This window comes from Dromiciops gliroides, chromosome 2 (genome assembly GCF_019393635.1).
Source record: "Dromiciops gliroides isolate mDroGli1 chromosome 2, mDroGli1.pri, whole genome shotgun sequence".
Classification (NCBI taxonomy): domain Eukaryota; kingdom Metazoa; phylum Chordata; class Mammalia; order Microbiotheria; family Microbiotheriidae; genus Dromiciops; species Dromiciops gliroides.
The window spans coordinates 478,620,406-478,639,901 of NC_057862.1; the positions used below are offsets into that span (position 1 = coordinate 478,620,406).

The 19,496-nt window shown below is 36.9% G+C and overlaps 1 protein-coding gene across 1 annotated transcript in view; it reads left to right on the forward strand.

Annotated features, from left to right (window-relative positions):
• TTC27 (tetratricopeptide repeat domain 27) overlaps positions 1-19,496 on the forward strand; it is a 230,231-nt gene that overhangs the window by 95,873 nt on the left and 114,862 nt on the right. The window contains 1 exon segment of the mRNA XM_043987972.1: positions 7,304-7,417. Within this exon segment, the coding sequence (XP_043843907.1) occupies positions 7,304-7,417 (114 nt within the window).

Sequence of the window (19,496 nt, forward strand, 5' to 3'; positions counted from 1 at the left end):
TTTTCCTTTTATTTCCCTTATGTTTTTCTCTTACTGATATAAAGATAGCATTTCCAGCATTATAGCAATTAATGGTGCTGATAGTGGACATTCTTTTCCTCTTACTGGATCTTATTGGAAAGGCCTCTAGTTTGTTTCTATTATATATACTGCTGGCTCTTGGTTTTAGATATATGCTGTTGCTATACTTTTAGTATCTTTAACAGACATGATTGTTATATTTTATTGAAAGCCTCTATTTTGCATCTATTGATATAACCATATGATTTTTTGTTTTCCTTTAATATGGCCTGCATTATTAATATTTTTATAGTTTTTCTATTATAGAAAAAGCTTTGTATTGCTGGTGTATATATAGTACAATAGTCACTTTAAAAATATTTTATTAAACATTTTTGCATCCTTGTTCATTAGGGATATTGAGCTATACTTTTCTTTTTCCATTTTGTTGTTCTCCACTTTAGGAATAAAGATTATGTTTTTTTTTATTTTTTATTTTTTTAATTATTTTTTTTTAAGTGAGGCAATTGGGGTTAAGTGACTTGCCCAGGGTCACACAGCTAGTAAGTGTTAAGTGTCTTGAGGCCGGATTTGAACCCAGGTACTCCTGACTCCAGGGCCGGTGTTCTATCCACTGTGCCACCTAGCTGCCCCTAAGATTATGCTTATATAATAGAAGAAATTTGGAAAAACCTCTTCTTTTTATTGTAAACATTATGTTTAATATATTGAAATTTATTGTTCTTTGAATATTTGATAGAATTTATTTGTAAATCTATATAATCCAGGCTGTTTTTCTTTTGGTAGTTCATTTATGCTTTATCAATGACTTTTTCTATGATTGGGCTATTTATTTTATTGATTTGTTATTTTGTTATTATGACTATTTTCTATTCTAAATATTCATCCATTTCAGTTAATTTGACAGTTTTTTGGTGTATAATTGGTCTAAATAATTTCTAATAATTTTTTAAATTTTCCTAATTTGTTTTGAATTCTCCTTTTTCAGTTTTGGTACCAGCAATTTGGTTTTCCTCTCTATTTTAAAAGTTAGACCAGCTAGCTGTTTGTCTTATGGAAAAAAAATACCACTTGTCTCTTCATTTTATTAATTCAATTTAGTTTTAAAAATAATTGTTACCATTTCCCTTGATTTTCAGAATTTATATTTTCGTGTTGGGCTTTTTGATTTGCTGTTTTTCTTGTTTTTTAATTTTCATGGCTGGGGAAGTCCCTTGTGGTGATATTTTGGCAGAAGACAGACAGGAATTGCATAGGATGGTTATATGATGGTTTCTTTTATGCCATTAATTAAGCATATGTATTAGAGAGGTTTTAGAGATTAGAATTCTGTGCCATTTGAGGAAAGAGGAAGGAAGCATGGTTAGAAAGGTTAGGGAACAGAGGTCTGTTATGATGCTACTGTTGGTATTTGTATCCTTCTGTTGAACTGTTATTGCATAGGGAGGATGTAAATTGATCCATAATGTAAATGTATTTAGAGAATAGTAAATGTTTTATATAATGGATTTGAACTATATTTTGTTTTGTTTGGCACATAGATGCTTAGTGAATTAAATTTAATTGAAAATGCAGTCATATTTAAAAAACCACATGTGCCTAATTTAGTCATTCCTGTGAATATAAATGCTTTTATACAGAATGTGAAGACATTTTGAGGAGAATTTGGATTTTTAAATGAATTTGCAATATATTTGAAAACCCCAACTCCCATTTTGTTATGTTGGTTAAAACAAACAAAACCATGTATATAAATAAGGGAAGGAAGGAGAGAGAGAACATTATTTATTACCCAAAATATTTTTTCACCACTAAACTTTAGGAAAACCACAAGAAAACAATAATGTCATACTAAATGTTTTTTTCTTTTGCTGCCTTCACACTTCTTTTACTTTTCTCAGTCTCTGTTGTGTTGCCTCATAACAGAACCTTCCAGGTAACAGCCTGTGGTTCAGTGTTACATAACAAGAATTTGGACTTAGAATGATCGCTGAGCAGTGTAATTATGAGAGAAAAATTAAATCATGTTCAGTATATAATTTATTTCCCCTTTCCACTATTTTGCATTTTCATATTTCCCTCATTTAGAGTTATTCATTGTCAACTGCGAAGTCCCATGGGAAGCCATCTAGTGCAGTTCTCTCATTTTATGGGAGTGAAATCTGTCCAGAGAAGTTATGAGACTTGCCCAAGGTCACAGGGCCAGGAATTGAACTCACATTTGCTGAGGACTCCAAATCCAGTGCTCTTTTCACAGGGCCATGCTAACTGCTGCCATATTACAAACTGATGCTTCCAATTTCTTTTTAAATTTTTCTTGGAACGCTTTTTAGCTTTTAACTTTCTTCTTAAAACCACCATCAGAGTTGTTTCCCTCAGTGAATAACCTTTATTTCTACCTTTCTAAAATATCTGAATAATTTCTGAAGGTATCTTGCTTCCATTCTTCTGACAGTATTTGCATCATTCTGCATCCATAGTTTTTCCCTCTCTATCCTCATGAAGGAGCTATGTTTCCTCTTCTTTCCTCTGGGCGAAAGACTGGCCATTGCAGTTTTGTCTTCAGATACATCACTGTAGCTATATTTCCTCCCCTGCTCCGGATTCTACTCTTTACTGTGCATTAATCCATGCATCTTCCCATGTTTCTCATATTTACTTACAGTACAATAATACTTCATTTCTTTTGTATACCACATTTTTTTTTAAGCCATTCTTCAGTTGATTGGTACCCACTTGGTTTCTAGTTTTTTTTGGTACTACAAAGTATTGCTCTGAGTATTTTGTTACTTATGAGTTTTCTCTTTTTGTCATTAACCTTAATTGTACATATACTCAATAGTGGGATTGCAGGGACAAAAAGTATAGACAATTTGGTGAACTTCTTTGCATAATTCCAAATTGTTTTTTCTGAATGGTTGGACCTGTGTATAGCTGTGTTAACAGTGCATACATGTGATTGTTTCCTCACAGCTCTACTATAATTGATTAGTGTCATCTTTGACAATTTAATGGGTATGAGATGAAGCCTCAGAGTTATTATAACTTGCATTTCTCTTATTATTTGTACTTTACTTTTTACCTCCTTTGCTTCTCTATTTGGTGATTTCTGCTGATGACTAAACAACAGAATCACAGAATTTGAAAAGTTAGGAGGGACCTCAGTGGCACCATTTAGTCCGACCTCTCTCTACCCAAAAGAAATCTCACTTCATCATGCTAATTGTGTGTGTGCTCTTTCACTTATACCCTACCTTCCATCCCTATAGCCACCACCATCATTTAAGCCTTCACTGTATCTTTTCTAAACCATTGCGATAATCTTATTGGTTTCTCTTGTTCTAGGCTCTCTGCTACTGTCCAGTCTCTCTTATTTGCTGCTTATTAGACTAATATTCTTAATATGTAACTTTGGTTATATTATTCTCTAACTCAGAAGCTTTCAGTATCTTCCCATTGCTTACCAAACTTACCAAACATATTCCTGCCTTTCTAGCCTTGCTTCCCACTACTTGCTATTACGTACCTTGCCCTCCAAACACCAACAGTCTACTTGCCATTTTTAGAACATGCCTTTCATTTACTCATGTCTGCATTTTTGTTAGTGTTATTATTATGGTTATCATTATTCTTTTTTTTTTCTTTCCCTGCTTGGAGTAATATCTTCTAATCCAGCATCAACTTTGTCTCACCTGTGCAACTGGATTATAAGGGCCTCTAAGTAGGGACCTTCTTATTTAAATGTCTATCTGTGATAAAGCGCTAAGCACAGTGTGAGGCACATAAGCTCTTTTTTTGGTTTGGTGAGGCAATTGGGGTTAAGTGATTTGCCTAGGGTCACACAGCTAGTAGGTAAGTGTCTGAGGCTGGATTTGAACTCAGGTCCTCCTGAATCCAGGGCTGGTGTTTTATCCACTGTGCCACCCAGCTGCCCCAATAATGTGACATTCTTTTGTTTTGTTTTGTTTTTTGATAGGGCAATGGGGGTTAAGTGACTTGCCCAGAGTCACACAGCTAGTAAATGTCGAGTGTCTGAGGCCAGATTTGAACTCAGGTACTCCTGAATCCAAGGCTGGTGCTTTATCCACTATGCCACCTAGCTGCCCCTTAAGTGACATTCTTAATAAAACAAAAATGGATTTCTGTGTAACCCTAATAAGTAGAAAACTCTTATCAGCCTATCAGCCTACAAGCACTCATCTATCTATCTATCTATCTATCTATCTATCTATCTATCTATCTATCTATCTATCTATTCATTCATTCATTCATTTATTTATTCACTGATTGATTGATTGATTGATTGCAGGGCAATGGGGGTTAAGTGACTTACCCGGGGGTCACACAGCTAGTGTCAAGTGTCTGAGGTTGGATTTGAACTCAGGTCCAACTGAATCTAGGACTGGTGCTTTGTCCACTGCACCACCTAGCTGCCCCTTCTACAAGCATTTATTAAAACTCTATATTTGGAAAGTATTATTCTAAGAGCTAGGAATACGAATTCAAGGAATTTGTCCTCAAATGGGGAAGACCACGTGAAAGGAAGCTAAAAAGGGACTGGGGTGTGGATGTTGGGGTAGGGGATAGTGAAGTCCTGAGTACATTCTGGAGCAAAATGAGCCCTGGCTGGCCTAGGCACCATCCTTAAGTGGAGGTCCTGATCGGCGTACACGGTGGAAGATTCTTCCAAAATCTGAATTCCAGGGCTTCCAGGATGAAGAAGCTTCTGGTACTTGGTAGAATGAATCTCTTGTGCAGCTTGAGAGGAATGAGTATTCTCTTAACATTTTAGTTAATGACCAAAGTTATCATTTCTTTCCCCACAGTATTGGTCACATCTGTCCCTTTCTCTCCACTCACGCAGCCACCGCTTTAGTTCAGGCTCTCATCGCCTCTTTCCTAGACTATTGAAACAGCCTCCTGTTTTGTTTTCTTGTGTTAAATTTCTCCTCACTCTAATCTGTCTTCCAAGTGGTTCGTCTAAAGCGTAACACAACTACATCAGCCCTCTTCCTTCTCCTCAGTAAACTGCAAAGGCTCCCTCTAATCTCTAGGATTTAATATTACCTCCTCTGGCATTTAAGGCTCTTCTCTATATGATTCCTTCCCATCCTTCCCTCCTTATATCTTATGACCTTTAAATATTCCATGGTCTAGGTCTGCTGGCATACATTTTGGTCTTCATGCCTTTTCACTGGCTGTCTCTAGTGCCTGGAATATTCTCCTTCTTTACCTCCACCTTTTCCTGGCTTCCTTCCATCCCAGCTCAAACATCATCTTATGTAGAAGGACTTTCCTGGTCCTCTGAGCTGCTAACAGTTCATTTCATTTTCTATGGGGTATGGAAAGAAAATTTCTGCTATGTTGGATGCCTAGAATTCTTATTCCTGTTTAATTTTCCTTGAGCAATTTATTCAGTAGAATTCCATTGACTAGGCCAATTTATGCTTATGTTGATAATGTGGAATACTCCAGGAAAATACTTGAAAGAAAACATTTGTTTTCAGTGTAACTATAATTGTACATTTCATCATGTGTCTTTATAGCAGGTATTCTTTAAGAGAGTTTTTTTTTGGGGGGGGGCAATGAAAGTTAAGTGACTTGCCCAGGGTCACACAGCTAGTAAGTGTCAAGTGTCTAAGGTCAGATTTGAACTCAGGTCCTCCTGAATCCAGGGCCAGTGCTTTATCCACTACACAACCTAGCTGCCCCCACAGGTATTCTTTAAAATAGGATCTGTGCACTTAAAAAAATTATTTTTTGGATAACTATATTTCCATAGAATTGGTTTTCTTTGTAATATTATGTATTTTATTGTATGCATATGAAAACATTATTCTGAGAAGTAGTCCATGGGGACTATGGTCCTCATTTTGGTCTATAGGCCAAAGGGGTCCATGACACAAAACAAGGTTAAGAGCCCTTAATATAGTGGTTTTAGAGTTTCCTGATTAAATGAAAGGTATTGAAGGAATGAAAATTTTCTTTTTAAGACAAAGTCTTCAACTTTAAAAAATAAAATTTTATTGATATATTTTGTTTTTTCATCACCTACATTTCACAGCATACCCTATCTGCTCCCTTACCCCCCAAAGCCATTCCTCATTAAAAAAACAAACAAACCAAAAAAACAAAAAAACAAAACAGAGGGGAAAGCAGTCCACCAAAGCTAACATCAGAAAAGACTGATATGTTTTCTACAGCCATAGACTCCTCACTCCTCCACCTCTGCAAAGAAGTGGTAGAAGGTAGAAGGGAGAGGTACCTTCTCATATCTTTTTTTGAGGGATTGAACTTATTTATTTGTCATTTGTTTTACTTTTTAATTTGTTGTTGCTTTCTATTTACATAGTTTTCTTGGTTTTGCTTATTCTAGTTTATATCAGCTAATGCATATCTTCTCATGTTTCTCTATATTCATTATTTTAATAATTTATAATAGTATATTCCATTATATTCATGTGCCACAGCTTGTTTAGCCATTCCCTAGTTGATGGGATCTACTTTGTTTCCATGTGTTAGCTACTACAAAAAAATGCTACTCTAATTATTTGTATTTTTATGAAGCCTTTCCTTTTGTCATTGAATTTCTGGGAGTGTATGCCTAGTTATGAATTTTCTAGGTCAAAAGATATAGACATTTTAATAAGCTTCTTTGTGTGATTCCAAATCAAATTTGAGAATAATTTTGCCAATTCAGTTTCTTTGCATGAATTTTGATTACTTTACAGAATGATTGGGATAATTCACAGCTCCATCAACAGTACATTAGTATGCCTATCTTTTTATAACCCCTTCAATGCTGACTTGTTTCCATCTTTTGTCGTCTTTGCCAATTTGCTGAGTGTGAGATGAAACCTTGGGGTGGTTTTGTTTTTCATTTCCTTTATTTGTGATTTGGAGCACTCTTTTACATGGTTGTTAATTTTACAGTTGTTATGATAACTGTTTGTTTGTTTTCTGTGACCATTGGGAAATGGCTTTTGGAGTTAATATATTTCTGTCAGATGCCTAAATATCTTGGATATCAGACCTTTATAAGAGATATTTGATATAAACATTTTTTTCTCAATTGGCCCCTTTCCTTTTCTAATCCTAGTTGCATCAATTTTGTTCATGCCCCAAACTGCAGTTTCATGCAATCAAAATTATCTTCAGCTTTTAATATTGGGAATTATTTAAAATGAAATGAAATGTTAGGGAAGATATTTTGGTCCATGCAAAAAGGGATGTAGAAATCTCATCACAAAACTTATGTCTTTTTTATGCTTTATTTTTCCAGTGTTTACTGTCACAACCCAAGTTCTGGGCCATTCAGACAACAGCTTTGATCCTCCGAACAAAATTGGAGAAAGGGAGTATTCGCCGGGTGGAACGGGCAATGATGCAGACACAGGTGGGGATGCTATGACTTTGTATTCTTCTCATTTTCTTTTTTTTTCCCTCCTTCATCACCCCCATTACTCTTTTCGTCAGTATTTATGTTATTCACATAGCCCTTCTTTAAATACTGAATTTCATCAGTATCATTATGTTCCTTTCTTATTTAGTTTGATTTTGAAGAAAAATGCTAATGTTCCCTCCCCTGCTCCTTTATTACTTTATAGTAACATTTTAGGCATTTAAAAACAATTCCTCCTCACTCTCATACTAATGTCTTTAGTTACTAAGCAGACTTGTAGGTTGTTTGATTTTTTAAAAATATTTTATTCAAATATAATTTTTTATGTTTTAGATTTTTATTATATTTTCATTTTATGTGACCTTCATGATGAAACATATCCTTTTCCTCTTCCCTGCCAAAAGAGCTATCCCTCTTAAAGACAAAGCAAAGAAAGCAGTTCAAAAAACTATCCATAAAGCAATTGAATCTGATGTTATATGCAGTATTCCAGACTAGGTTTGATCATTATCATTTCACCAGTGGTCAGTTTTCCTTTTTGTTTGTTCTCCCTGATAACATTGTTGTGGTCATTGTGTATGTTGTGTATCTGCTTCTGCTTGTGAAGAGTTGAGTCTCAGCTGAAATGTTTTTCATTGACTTTGAGTATTCATAAATATCAAGTTTTTCATATGTACCCCTTAACTCAATATAGGGATTGAGGTAAGTTGTACCATCTGGAACTGAATTGCAAAATATTTTGCTAGTCATCTTGGCATAATGGATGACGTGCTGTATTTATTTGGAGTTAGAAAAACCTGAGTTCCATATTTTGCCTCCAACAACAACAAGCTATGTGACCATGGGCAATTCACATAACATCTGTGAACCTCAGTTTCTGAATCTCTAAGGGGTCAATGACACCCATGACATTTGCCCCACAAGTTGTTATAAAGCTCAAATGAAATAATATATACATATAAAGTTACATATAAATGTAGTTATTGTTAATGATTTTTAATAATGAAATGTACTTGAGGTAGAATCTCCCTGGGACTCCCCATGGCTTCAGACATTAACTGGGAAACAAATCATAAGCCTTATTATGGCAGTTAAAGGATTGAATTTTTTTTTGTGGGGGGGTGATAACACAGCTCTTTCTAGTTTTATCAGTGTGGTACTACTTTGTATCTGGAATTATAATGACCTGAAAGAATTCATTTTCCAAATGTGCCTAATTATCTCAAGGGAGTAAGTTAAGGACTGAGCTGATCAGGCTTATTATGTAATCCTTGAGCTACCATCTAAACCCCAGTGTGTGTTGGTTCAGATGTTTTAAAATTTATGGCATTTATATGGATGTTGACTTCTAGGAGTGAGTCATAAGTTTGATTTATAGATTAATTTAGTTCTGTTCTAATTTTAAACTAATCATAAAACATTATTCTGGACTGCAGAATGTGGTTCTATGTCCTCTTAAGGGCTTTAGAAAGAATTGAAACAATCAGCCTTCTTTAAAGACATTTTCCAAAGTAAAGCCATTTTTAGTATAGAAGCTGTGAATTATCAATGTTAAGCGAATGAGGCAAGTTTATTAATTTTTTGATTCTGAATCATGAACTTTAAGAGCTGGAGGGGAGTTATGAGGTCATATAGTCCAGTCTTTGCCTGCTAAGCCTGGCAAGTGGTCATTGAGTTTCTGCTTGAAAGTTCTCCAGTAATGAGGAACCCACCACATCGCAAGGCAACCTATTTCATGTTTGGATAGCTCTAATTCTTAGCTTTTGGGCAGTATGTTGTAGTGAATAGAGAGTTAGCCAAAGTATCAGGAAGACCTGGATTTCACATCTTGCCTTTAATACCTGCTGGCTCCATGATCCTCAGTGAATCAGTTAACTTTTCAGTGCTTTGGGCAATTCTCAAAATTGCAAAAAAAAATACCAGTCTACACTGGTGGAAGGACTTCCTTAATAGGGGCTCCTTACACTGATGAAGGAAGGCAGCTAGATGCCTCAGTGGATAGTGCTGTGGGCCTGGAGTGAGGACCTTAGTTCAAATTCAGCCTTAGAAGTTTCCTCAACCCTAAAATGAGGATAATAATGGCATGTTCCTTACAAGGTTGTGAGGATTAAATGAGGTAATATTTTTTAATGAATCAATTTACTTTTTTTGTGGTTTTTTTTTAAGTAAGTATTTATAGTTTTGAGTTCCAAATTTTTATCCTTTCTTCCCTCCCTACCCTCCTCTCTCCCTGAGGCAGTAAGCAATCAGATAAGGGTTATACATGTACAATTATGTAAAACATTACCATATTAGTCACTTTGTACAAGAAAATTTGAATAAAAGGAAAGAAAGTGAAAAATAACATGCTTTAGCCTATGTTCAATCAATATCAGTTCTTTCTTTGGAGGTAAATAGTATCATTAGTCCTTTGGAATTGTCTTGGATAATTGTACTGTTGAGAATAATCAAGTCATTTACAGTTCTTCATCAAACAGTATTGATGTCTCTGTGCACAGTGTTCTTTCGGGTTTGCTCACTTCACTATACATCAGTTAATACAAGTCTTTCCAGGCCTTTCTGAAATCATGCTGCTTGTCATTTCTTACAGCACAGTACCACACGATCACCATCATATACCATAGCTTGTTTAGCCGTTCCCCAATTGATGGGCATTCATTTGATTTCCAATTCTTAGCCACCACAAAAAGAACTTCTATAAATATTTTTGTACAAATAGGTGAGATAATATTTGTAAAGTACTTAGCACAGTGCCTGGCACATAGTAGCCACTATGTAAATATTTTTTCCCCTTCCCAGATTCCTCTGGCAGCCTGATGAAGCCAATGGACTCCTTCTCAGAATGATGTTTTTACATCATAAATAAAATGCATAGGATTACAAAGAAACCAATTATATTGAAATGAAGTTATCAGAACAGTAAAGAAACAAATTTATGATCCCTAGGTTAAGAACTCCTAGGTTAGATGATCTCTGAGGTTTCAGCTGACCCCAATATTCTATAATTCCCTGATTCTTTGCCTTCTTTAAGTCATTCATATCATTGGGAGGCCAAAATAGAACATAGAAGTCTTTTATTCTTTAAAAAAAAAAGATGTTCATAATAAATTGTGTAATTTTAGAGCTTAAAGTGACATTTGGAATTACCTCCTGTGACCCAATCACTTACACATGAGGAGAATTTAAGTGACTTGGCCAGAGTCACACAGCTAGATGAGGAGAAGTTAAGTCACTTGCCTAATGTCACACATGATTCCATATCCTTGAACTTTATGGGAATGCCATCTCTCTCTTTCCTCACTGTCAGACCTAGTTCATGCATCTGCCATGAAGCTTTGTCTCATCACTTGTATCCATAGTGATCTTCTACTTCTCTGAAAGCAGAGTGCTTGTCAACAGCAGGACTTTGACCCTTGATTTATTTGTGTCATCCTTTGCTATTTAGCTTAGTTTGTCATTATTTATCATTATTTGTGTTCTTGTTTCCAATCCTGAAGAATGTAGACTTCTTAGGGATAGGGACTGTTTCATTTTTTTTTTTTTTTTGTCTTTGCATCTCTAGCACCTAGTATAGGACTGGGGTATCTATGCATAGTAGGCACCCAGTGTCACAGTCCATAGAACACTGGCCCTCCAAGTGGGAAGTCAGACCCCAGGCACTTTGGATCTGTGTGACGCTGGGCAAGTCATTTAACCTCTGTCTGCCTCTATTTTCTTGCTTGTAAAATAGGGATAACAATTAGCACCTACCTCCCAAGGTTGTTGTGAGGATCAAATGAGATAACGTTTGTAAAATGCTTAGCACAGTGTCACTCAAACTTCTTATTTGAAGAGGACCAATGATGTCACGATGCTGGAGTCAGGGTACAGTGTGTGCTGTTGTAGCTCATCAATGCAATGAGCTTGGAAGGTTCTACCACAAGTAGGAAAAAAATAGTCTTTTGAATATTTGGAATGGAGAGATTCTAGATTTTTGCAGCTCACATTTCCTTTGTGTTACTGTGATCCTTCTTTGCCTATAGAGCACAGTGACTTCTTTGATGTGAGTATACCATGCTGGGTGGTCCTGTGCCTGTGTCTCCCATGTCTCACAATCGATACTAAAAGTCTTCAGAGACCTTAAGAGTGCCTTTGTACAACTTCTTCTGACTTCTGTGTGAACATTTGCTTTGTGTGAGTTCTCCATAAAATAGTTTTTTAGGTAAACGTGAGCTTGGTTTTCAGGCAATGTGGGCTGCCCATTGGAGTTGTGCTCTCTGCAAAAGAGTTTGAACGCTTGGCAGTTCAGCTCAAGAGAAGCTCTTAGTGTCCACTACCTTATTCAGTATAATGGTTTTGTTTGGTAGGCAGCCTAATACTACATCTGCCTCCCAAATGCTGAGCTAGCACATGATAGGTACTTAATAAATGCTTGTTCCCTTCTTTTCTTATTTCACAAAATTCTTTGTATTCATCATTCCTTATGATGTAGTAATATTCCATTGCATTTATATACCACAGTTTATTAAGCTCTTCTGTAATCAGTGGCCACATAATTTGCTTCTAGTTTTTTGTGACTATGAATATTGCTGCTTTGAATATTTTTTTATACATTGGGTCTCTCTATCAGTGACCTTTTGGGGTATAAACTTAGGTATAGCAGCATTTTATCCAATGACATAAGCAGCGAAAGAAAGAAGTGAAAGAAAACACAAACCAAAAGTAAAAACATAAAAAAATAAAGTGAAAAATATTGTGCTTTGCATCTGCATTGACATAATCACTTCTTTCTCTGGAGGTGGGTAGCATTTTTCATTATGAGTTCTTTGGAATTGTCTTGGATCACAGTGTTCCTGAGAATAGCTAAGTCATTCACAACTGATCTTTGTATAATATTGTTTTTTATCATGTGCAGTATTCTTCTGGTTCTGCTTACTTCACTTTGCATCAGTTCACCTAAGTCTTTCCAGGTTTTTCTGAGAGCTTATAATTTCTTATAGCACAATGGCATTGCACCACAATCATATACAATAACTTGTTCAGCCATTCCTCAATTGATGGGCATTCCCTCATTTTCCAATTCTTTGCCAACATAAAAAGATCTGCTATAAATATTTTTGTACAGATAGAGCCTTTTTGTTGTTGTTGTTTTTTGGGTTTTTTTGGGGGGGGCAGGGCAATGAGGGTTAAGTGACTTGCCCAGGGTCACACAGCTAGTGTCAAGTGTCTGAGGCCGGATTTGAACTCAGGTCCTCCCAAATCCAGGGCTCTTGCTTTATTCACTGTGCCACCTAACTGCCACTAGATCCTTTTTTTTTTTTTTTTAAATCTCTATGGGATACAGACCTAGTAGGAGTACTGCTGGATCAAAGAGTATGTAGAGTTTTATAGCCCTTTGGATATAGTGCTAAATGGTTCTTCAGAATGTTTGAGTTAATCAGCAGTTCCACCTGTAAGGGGCTAAAATTTTAGCTAAACTATCTAAAATCTAATGAGTGGTCACCAATAAATTATAAGCTTTAGCAAGACTATTTAAATGTTTAAGTATTTATTACAGAGCATTAGGATCAGGGAGAAAGGTAAAAATCTAACTATTTCTAAGAGACCCTATCATCCAACCCACCATGGCGAGGTCAGGAACCAAAAGAAACAGAACCCCTCTGCCAGCGTCTGCTTCCTACTTCGTGTCCTCCTCCCAGAAATGGGAGGCTCCTCAAGTTGATTGGGTGGTAGCCTTGATAGACAGTACCCACAAGCAAATGTCACTTCCTGACACTAAGGACCTTGACCACATGGCTTGCCCTCAGAGGCCTTCTCCTCATGGTGGAGCTTTGCTACAGTAAGTCTCCAGCAGGTGGCGTCATTCCAATTCTTACACACCAACAGTGCATTTTTCCCAGTTTTCCCATATGCCCTCAATGTAGTTATTTGAGTAGGTGAATGACATGCTCAGACCTACCCTTTAAGAAAATCACTTTGGAAGCTGTAAAGAGAATGGATTGTAGTGGGGAGACATTTGAGTCAGGGAGACCAATTAGGAGGCTGTTAACAATAGTCTTAACATTTGGGATTATGGAAAACACTGCAGTTTCTGAAATGAGAGTGTTCCTCCTTTCCAATTCTGGACCCAATTTGTTTTCCATATCTAATGTTTCCATCTCTTCCACTAATTCGTGAAATGGACTGACAACTCCATGGGTGATATGTCCAAGTATCCAAGTATCCCAGCACATTTCGTAATCCGAAAAGTGTGTTGTCTTTGTATTGGCTGTCCAAAAAGAAACTTTCTCCTTATGTTTTTTCCTCTGTAGTCTCTTAGGAAGGTGCTTCATTTCTGACTGCATATCTCATTAAGGGGGACTTAAAATATTCCAGGGTTTAATGTATTCTGCACAGTATTATCTGCAAACAAGATCATCTGAACAAATTCACCATCTATTTGGAATCCTTTTCCTGCTAGGACATTGTGCCTTTGGCAAATAAAGTAAACAGTCTACTTAGGTTGAAAGCATTGTTCTTTGAGTTAGAAATCTTTGACTCAAGTATTGGTTTCTCTGGGCAAAGTACTAAATCTTGGTACCTCATTTTCCCCAACTACAAAAAGAGGATAATAATGCTTATACTACCATCCTCATAGGGAGAAAATGTTATGAAATCCATATGAAACCATAAAGGATGATAGTCATTGTGAGTTATTATTAGATCTCCCTATTTCACACCTTCTTTGATGGTGATAGAATATCATTGTACAAAGTTACCTCTGTAAGTTGCATTGACTGTAGAATATTGTATAGTCTTGATAGTCAACACAGAAGTGCTCCAACACATGCAACTTCCAAGCATCTACACGCTACTGAAACAAAGACAGCTGCACTGGCTCAGTCATATGCACCGCATGCAAGACGGGTGCATTCCTAAAGACCTACTCTATGGCGAGTTATCCCCAGGCCAAAGACCTGCTGGACACCCCCAGCTTCGCTACAGAGATGTATGCAAGCGAGACTTGAGGACTCTGGGAATAGACACTGGCAGCTGGGAGGAGATGGCTAAGGACCATGCCCGATGGAATTCAGTGCTCAGGAGTAGCTTGCATGTAGCCGAGATGGGCCTTTAACCTCTGGAGGAAGAAAAACGAATGAGACAAAAGAACCGACAGGCAACAGAGTGCGCAGTTTTCCGATGTCCTTGTTGCGGCAGGAGCTGCAGCTCCCATATCGGACTGCACAGTCACACTGTGGCCTGTGGCTCTTCAAGGCGCTGATCCATGGTTGTCCGCGACTGGTGGAAGCCTACTACTTGATACATAAGTGGACAATATTTTGAAGAGAAGTATTAAAATTATGCTTTGTTTCACTGAATGAACTGGTTTTTAAAAATAATCAACCAAAAATAGGCACAATAGAATTTTACCTTCTGTTTACCACCCAAAATATATGTGTGTATGAAGATGTGAGTTGTTATGAAAAATAATCTACAAAAGTTTACCTGTTTCTTATGGTTTCATCAAGGATACCCTCAATATATGCATAGGTCCTCTAACTGTGGATGTTCCCTAAGATTCTCTTCTAGACCTCTCTTCTTCTCTATCTTGATGATGTCATTAGCTCTCAAAGGTTCAAATGTCATCTCTAAGTACATGACTCCCAGATTTATATCTCTAGTCACAGTCTTTCTTCTGAGCTGTAGTCCTATATTACTCATTGCCTGTTGGACATTTCAAACAGGATGTCTTTGGGACATCTCAAACTCAACGTGTCCCAAACTGAACTCATCTTCCTCTCCAAAACCTCTCTTTCCCTAAACTTGCTTATTTCTTTTAAGGGTGCTGTTGCCTTTCCAGTTTTGTATATTTGTAACCTTGGCATTATCCTTCACCCATCACTCTTTCTCACCCCATTTTTCCAGTCAGTTGACTTATGTTGCCATTTCTACCCTCACAAGAGATATTCTCTTTATTCATACAGCTACCACTTTAGTTCATGCCCATATCACCTCTTGGGCAGCTAGATGGCACAGTAGATGGAGCACTGGCCCTGAAGTTGGGAGAACCTGAGTTAAAATCTGACCTCAGACACTTACTGGCTGTGTGGCCCTGGGCAAATCACTTAACCCCAATTGCCTTAAAAACATATGGGGCCAGGGCAGCTAGGTGGCACAGTGGATAGAGCACCAGCTTTGGAGTCAGGAGGACCTGAGTTCAAATCCAGCCTCAGACACTTGATACATACTAGCTGTGTGACCCTGGGCAAGTCACTTAACTTCAATTGCCTCACAAACAAACAAAACAAACAAACAAAACATACGGGCCATCTCTAGTCATCCTGACATATACATATACATATACATATACATATACATATACATATACATATACATATACATATACATATACATATACATATACATATACACATACATATACACATACATATACATATACATATACATATACATACACACATACACATACATATACATATACACATACACATACATATACATATACACATACACACACATACACATACACACACATACACATACACACACATACACATACACACACACATGCACACATATACACACACATACACATACAGCCACTGGACCCAGATGGCTATGGAGGAGAGAGTGAGGTTGGTGATTTTGCATAGCTCTCTGTCACTTAAATTTAATTTACTGCAAGTCATGCAATTGCCCTGATGTCATGGTCCTCTTTGAGAATGGAGGAGAAACAACAACAACACCATCACCTCTTGACCAGGTAATTGCAATAGCCAACTTATAGCTCTCCCAGCCTCAAATCTCTCTCAACTTGAGTATCCTACACGCTGCTGCCTAAGTGATTTTCCTTAAGCTTAGATCTGACCTGATGACTCTCCTACTCAGTTAACCCTAGTCTCCCAGTTACCTCTGCTTGTAAAGCCTTTCACAACCTTGGTCCAACCTGTCTAGTCAATCAACAAACATTTCTTAGGTGCCTAGTATTCACCAGGTACTGTACTAGCCACTTAACAAGTGCTTGTTGATTGGCGAAGGGCCTGTTGCAGAGAGGTTGGTTTCAGCTTGGAGTAAAGAAGAACTCCTCAGTAATCAGAGCTGTCCACATGTAGAATGTGCTGCTTCTAGAGAGATATCTGGATTTCTTCTGACTCAAGATCTTTGAATAAAGACTGCGTACTGGGTGATAGAAGGGATTTTATTTCAGGTATAGATTAGACTATATAGATCCTTGTGTCTTTTTTAGATCTAAGATTTTGTGACACTAAAAACTGCATGGCCTTTGAGTTTGACAAAGATGTTCAAATTAACTCCTGAGGATGCTTTTTTGTTTCCTGAAAAGTTTGTTTTTTTTTTAATTGGACCTCTGATTTTATTGGTATAGAGGACTCTTATTGAACAAAAAATCCCTCTATTATGATAGCTTGACACCTGGTCTACAGCTTACTGCCTTGGAGAACCGCCTAGGGACAATTAGAGGATAAGTGATTTGCCCAGAATCCCACAGCCAGGATGTGTAAGACGTGGGACTTTAGTCCAGATTTTTGTGACTCCTAGGCCAGCTCTGTATCTATACTCTATACCATGTTGTTTCTCCTGAAGAATAAAGGGAAAAAATGACTAGACTAGTTAACTGCAGAGATTATAAAAGGACTGCCCCCCTTTTTTCTTATTGAGCATTTTCCTTTTCCTATAATTTTAGGAAATGCCAAGGACTTTCTGTTTTTATGCCACCTCAGTTGGAAATGAAAGTACAATTCCTTGTCATTTTATTAAAATCCTTTGATCTCTTTCTGATTTCATAGGTATCAGTTTTGGATCACAATTTCCTCCATTGTTTTGTATCCTTTATGGTCTTTCCATAAATCTTCTACAGATAATCCACCCAGCATGCTGCAGACCCTTTTTTATTGTCTTAATGTTTTGTGGCTTCCAGTATAGTATATATACTATATATACTATACTGACAGCAGAGGTAGAAGCAGGAAAGCTTTGACTAGGATTGTCATTAACATCATGGGATTGGTTTCTGTGTGGTCTGAAAAACCCATCTTAGAAAGGAGTCTTGTTCCTATATAGTGTTTTACGTGTTGGTAATGGCTAACATCCTGCTATAACAAAAATACAATTTAGCTAGGAAAAATGGCCTTGCAGGTAAAAATGTCAGTGTTAGATTGGTTCCAGAATATTAAGATCTCTACATTGAGGCTTGTCCTCATGTCTGAGAATATTTAAAGAACATGGTTTTACATATATTACATTTAATAAGTTATACACTGCTAGAATTTTATGTAACACTTGGACATAATCCAAAGTAAATAGCATTAGAAGTTTTTTTTTTTTAAAGAAAGAAAAATACTAGCACTAAGAGGATAATATCATTGCCTCATCCTTTTTTGAATGATTTTTCTAAAATCAGGTTTGCCTGCCATTTGTCACAAATAGTGTAGGAGTCAGGCAGGTAGGTGGTGTAGTGGATAGAGTGCTGAGCTTGGAGTCAGGAAGACACATCTTCATAAGTTCAAACCTGACCTCTGATACTTACTAGCTGTGTGACCCTGGACAAGTCACTTAACCCTGTTTACCTCAGTTTCCTTATCTATAAAATGAACTGGAGAAGGAAATGGCAAACCACTCCAGTATCTCCCCCCAAAACCCTCCAAAATGGGGCCATGAAAAGTCGGACAGGACTGAAATGATTGAACAATAAGTGTAGGAGGTAAATGTAACCCACACTTAACTCATTCTTAGGAACTTTGAAGGCACATTCTTTGTTTTCCCCTTATAAATTCTTTTATTCTCTATAGAAGGAATTATTATGATATGGAGGAAACCCTGGGTCCTCACAGGCTGTGTCCATCTAGCAAAAGCTTAGGCAATTTCTGCCAAGCTAGAAAAGTTTCCAGTATGGCCCTTGTGACAGACTGCGATCTTGGGTGACCAGCTAAACATGGAGTTGTTTAAGTAGAAGGATAGTCATTAGACAATCTAATTTTCTGATCATGATAATCCATGAAATGGATATAAATCAAAAATAGCTCTCAGTCCTGTTGGGATCCTATCTCTTTTGTGGTGATAATGGTAGAGTAGCTAAAGAGCCTTAAGAACCACTGTTCAGGATCTGTAATTTTTTTTTTCAGTCTTAATAGTATTTTTTTTTCAGTCACATGTAAAGATAGTTTTCAACATTAGTTTTTATAAGATTTTGAGTTTGAATTTTTCTCTTTCCCTTCTCTCCTCCCTCCCCAAGATGGCAATCAATCTGATATAGATAATATATGTACAATCACATTAAACATATTTCCACATTAGTCATATTGTGAAAGAAGAATAAGAACAAAAGGGAAAAACCTCAAAAAAGAAAAAAAAAACCCAAAGTAAAAATGTATGGTTCAATCTGCATTCAGATTCCACAGTTCTTTTTCTAGATGTGGAGAACATTTTCCTCATGAGTCCTTTGGAATTGTCTTGGATCATTGTATTGCTGAGAAGAGTTAAGTCTATCATAGTTGATCATCACACAATGTTGCTGTTACTATCTACAATGTTCTCCTGGTTCTGCTCACTTCACTCAGCATCCAGGATCTGTAATTTCATTGTGACTTCTCTTAATGTGCAGTCTTTATCTAGTGACCAATAAATTGATATGATTCTGGAAGCAAGGGAATACCACTGACACCTTGATTAGATTTTCTGTGGAGTGTTTACAGAACAAATGAATTAGAATCCATGGAAGGAAAAGAGATTGTCATGATTCAAATTAAGGTAAACTGAGGCACAAAGTCTTGAGCACATTCAATTATTGGTAAGGATAGTAGTTACCATTATAAGGGGTCTATCAGCTCCCTAGCAAGCCAAAAGACCCCAAATCAGGGCAGAGAGATTCCTTTTTAGGTATGAATTGGATCTCCCATCAACATCCCAAAAAACAGGTAGTTCAGATTCATCTTGAACAATACCAGTGAAGCAGAAATCATTACCTCCAAAGGTAATGTTCACTCCACTTTTGGATAGCTCTACTTTTTTACTTTTCCATACAACAAAGCCAAAAATCTGCCTGTTTAGCACTTCCACGTATTGCTCCTAGTTATGC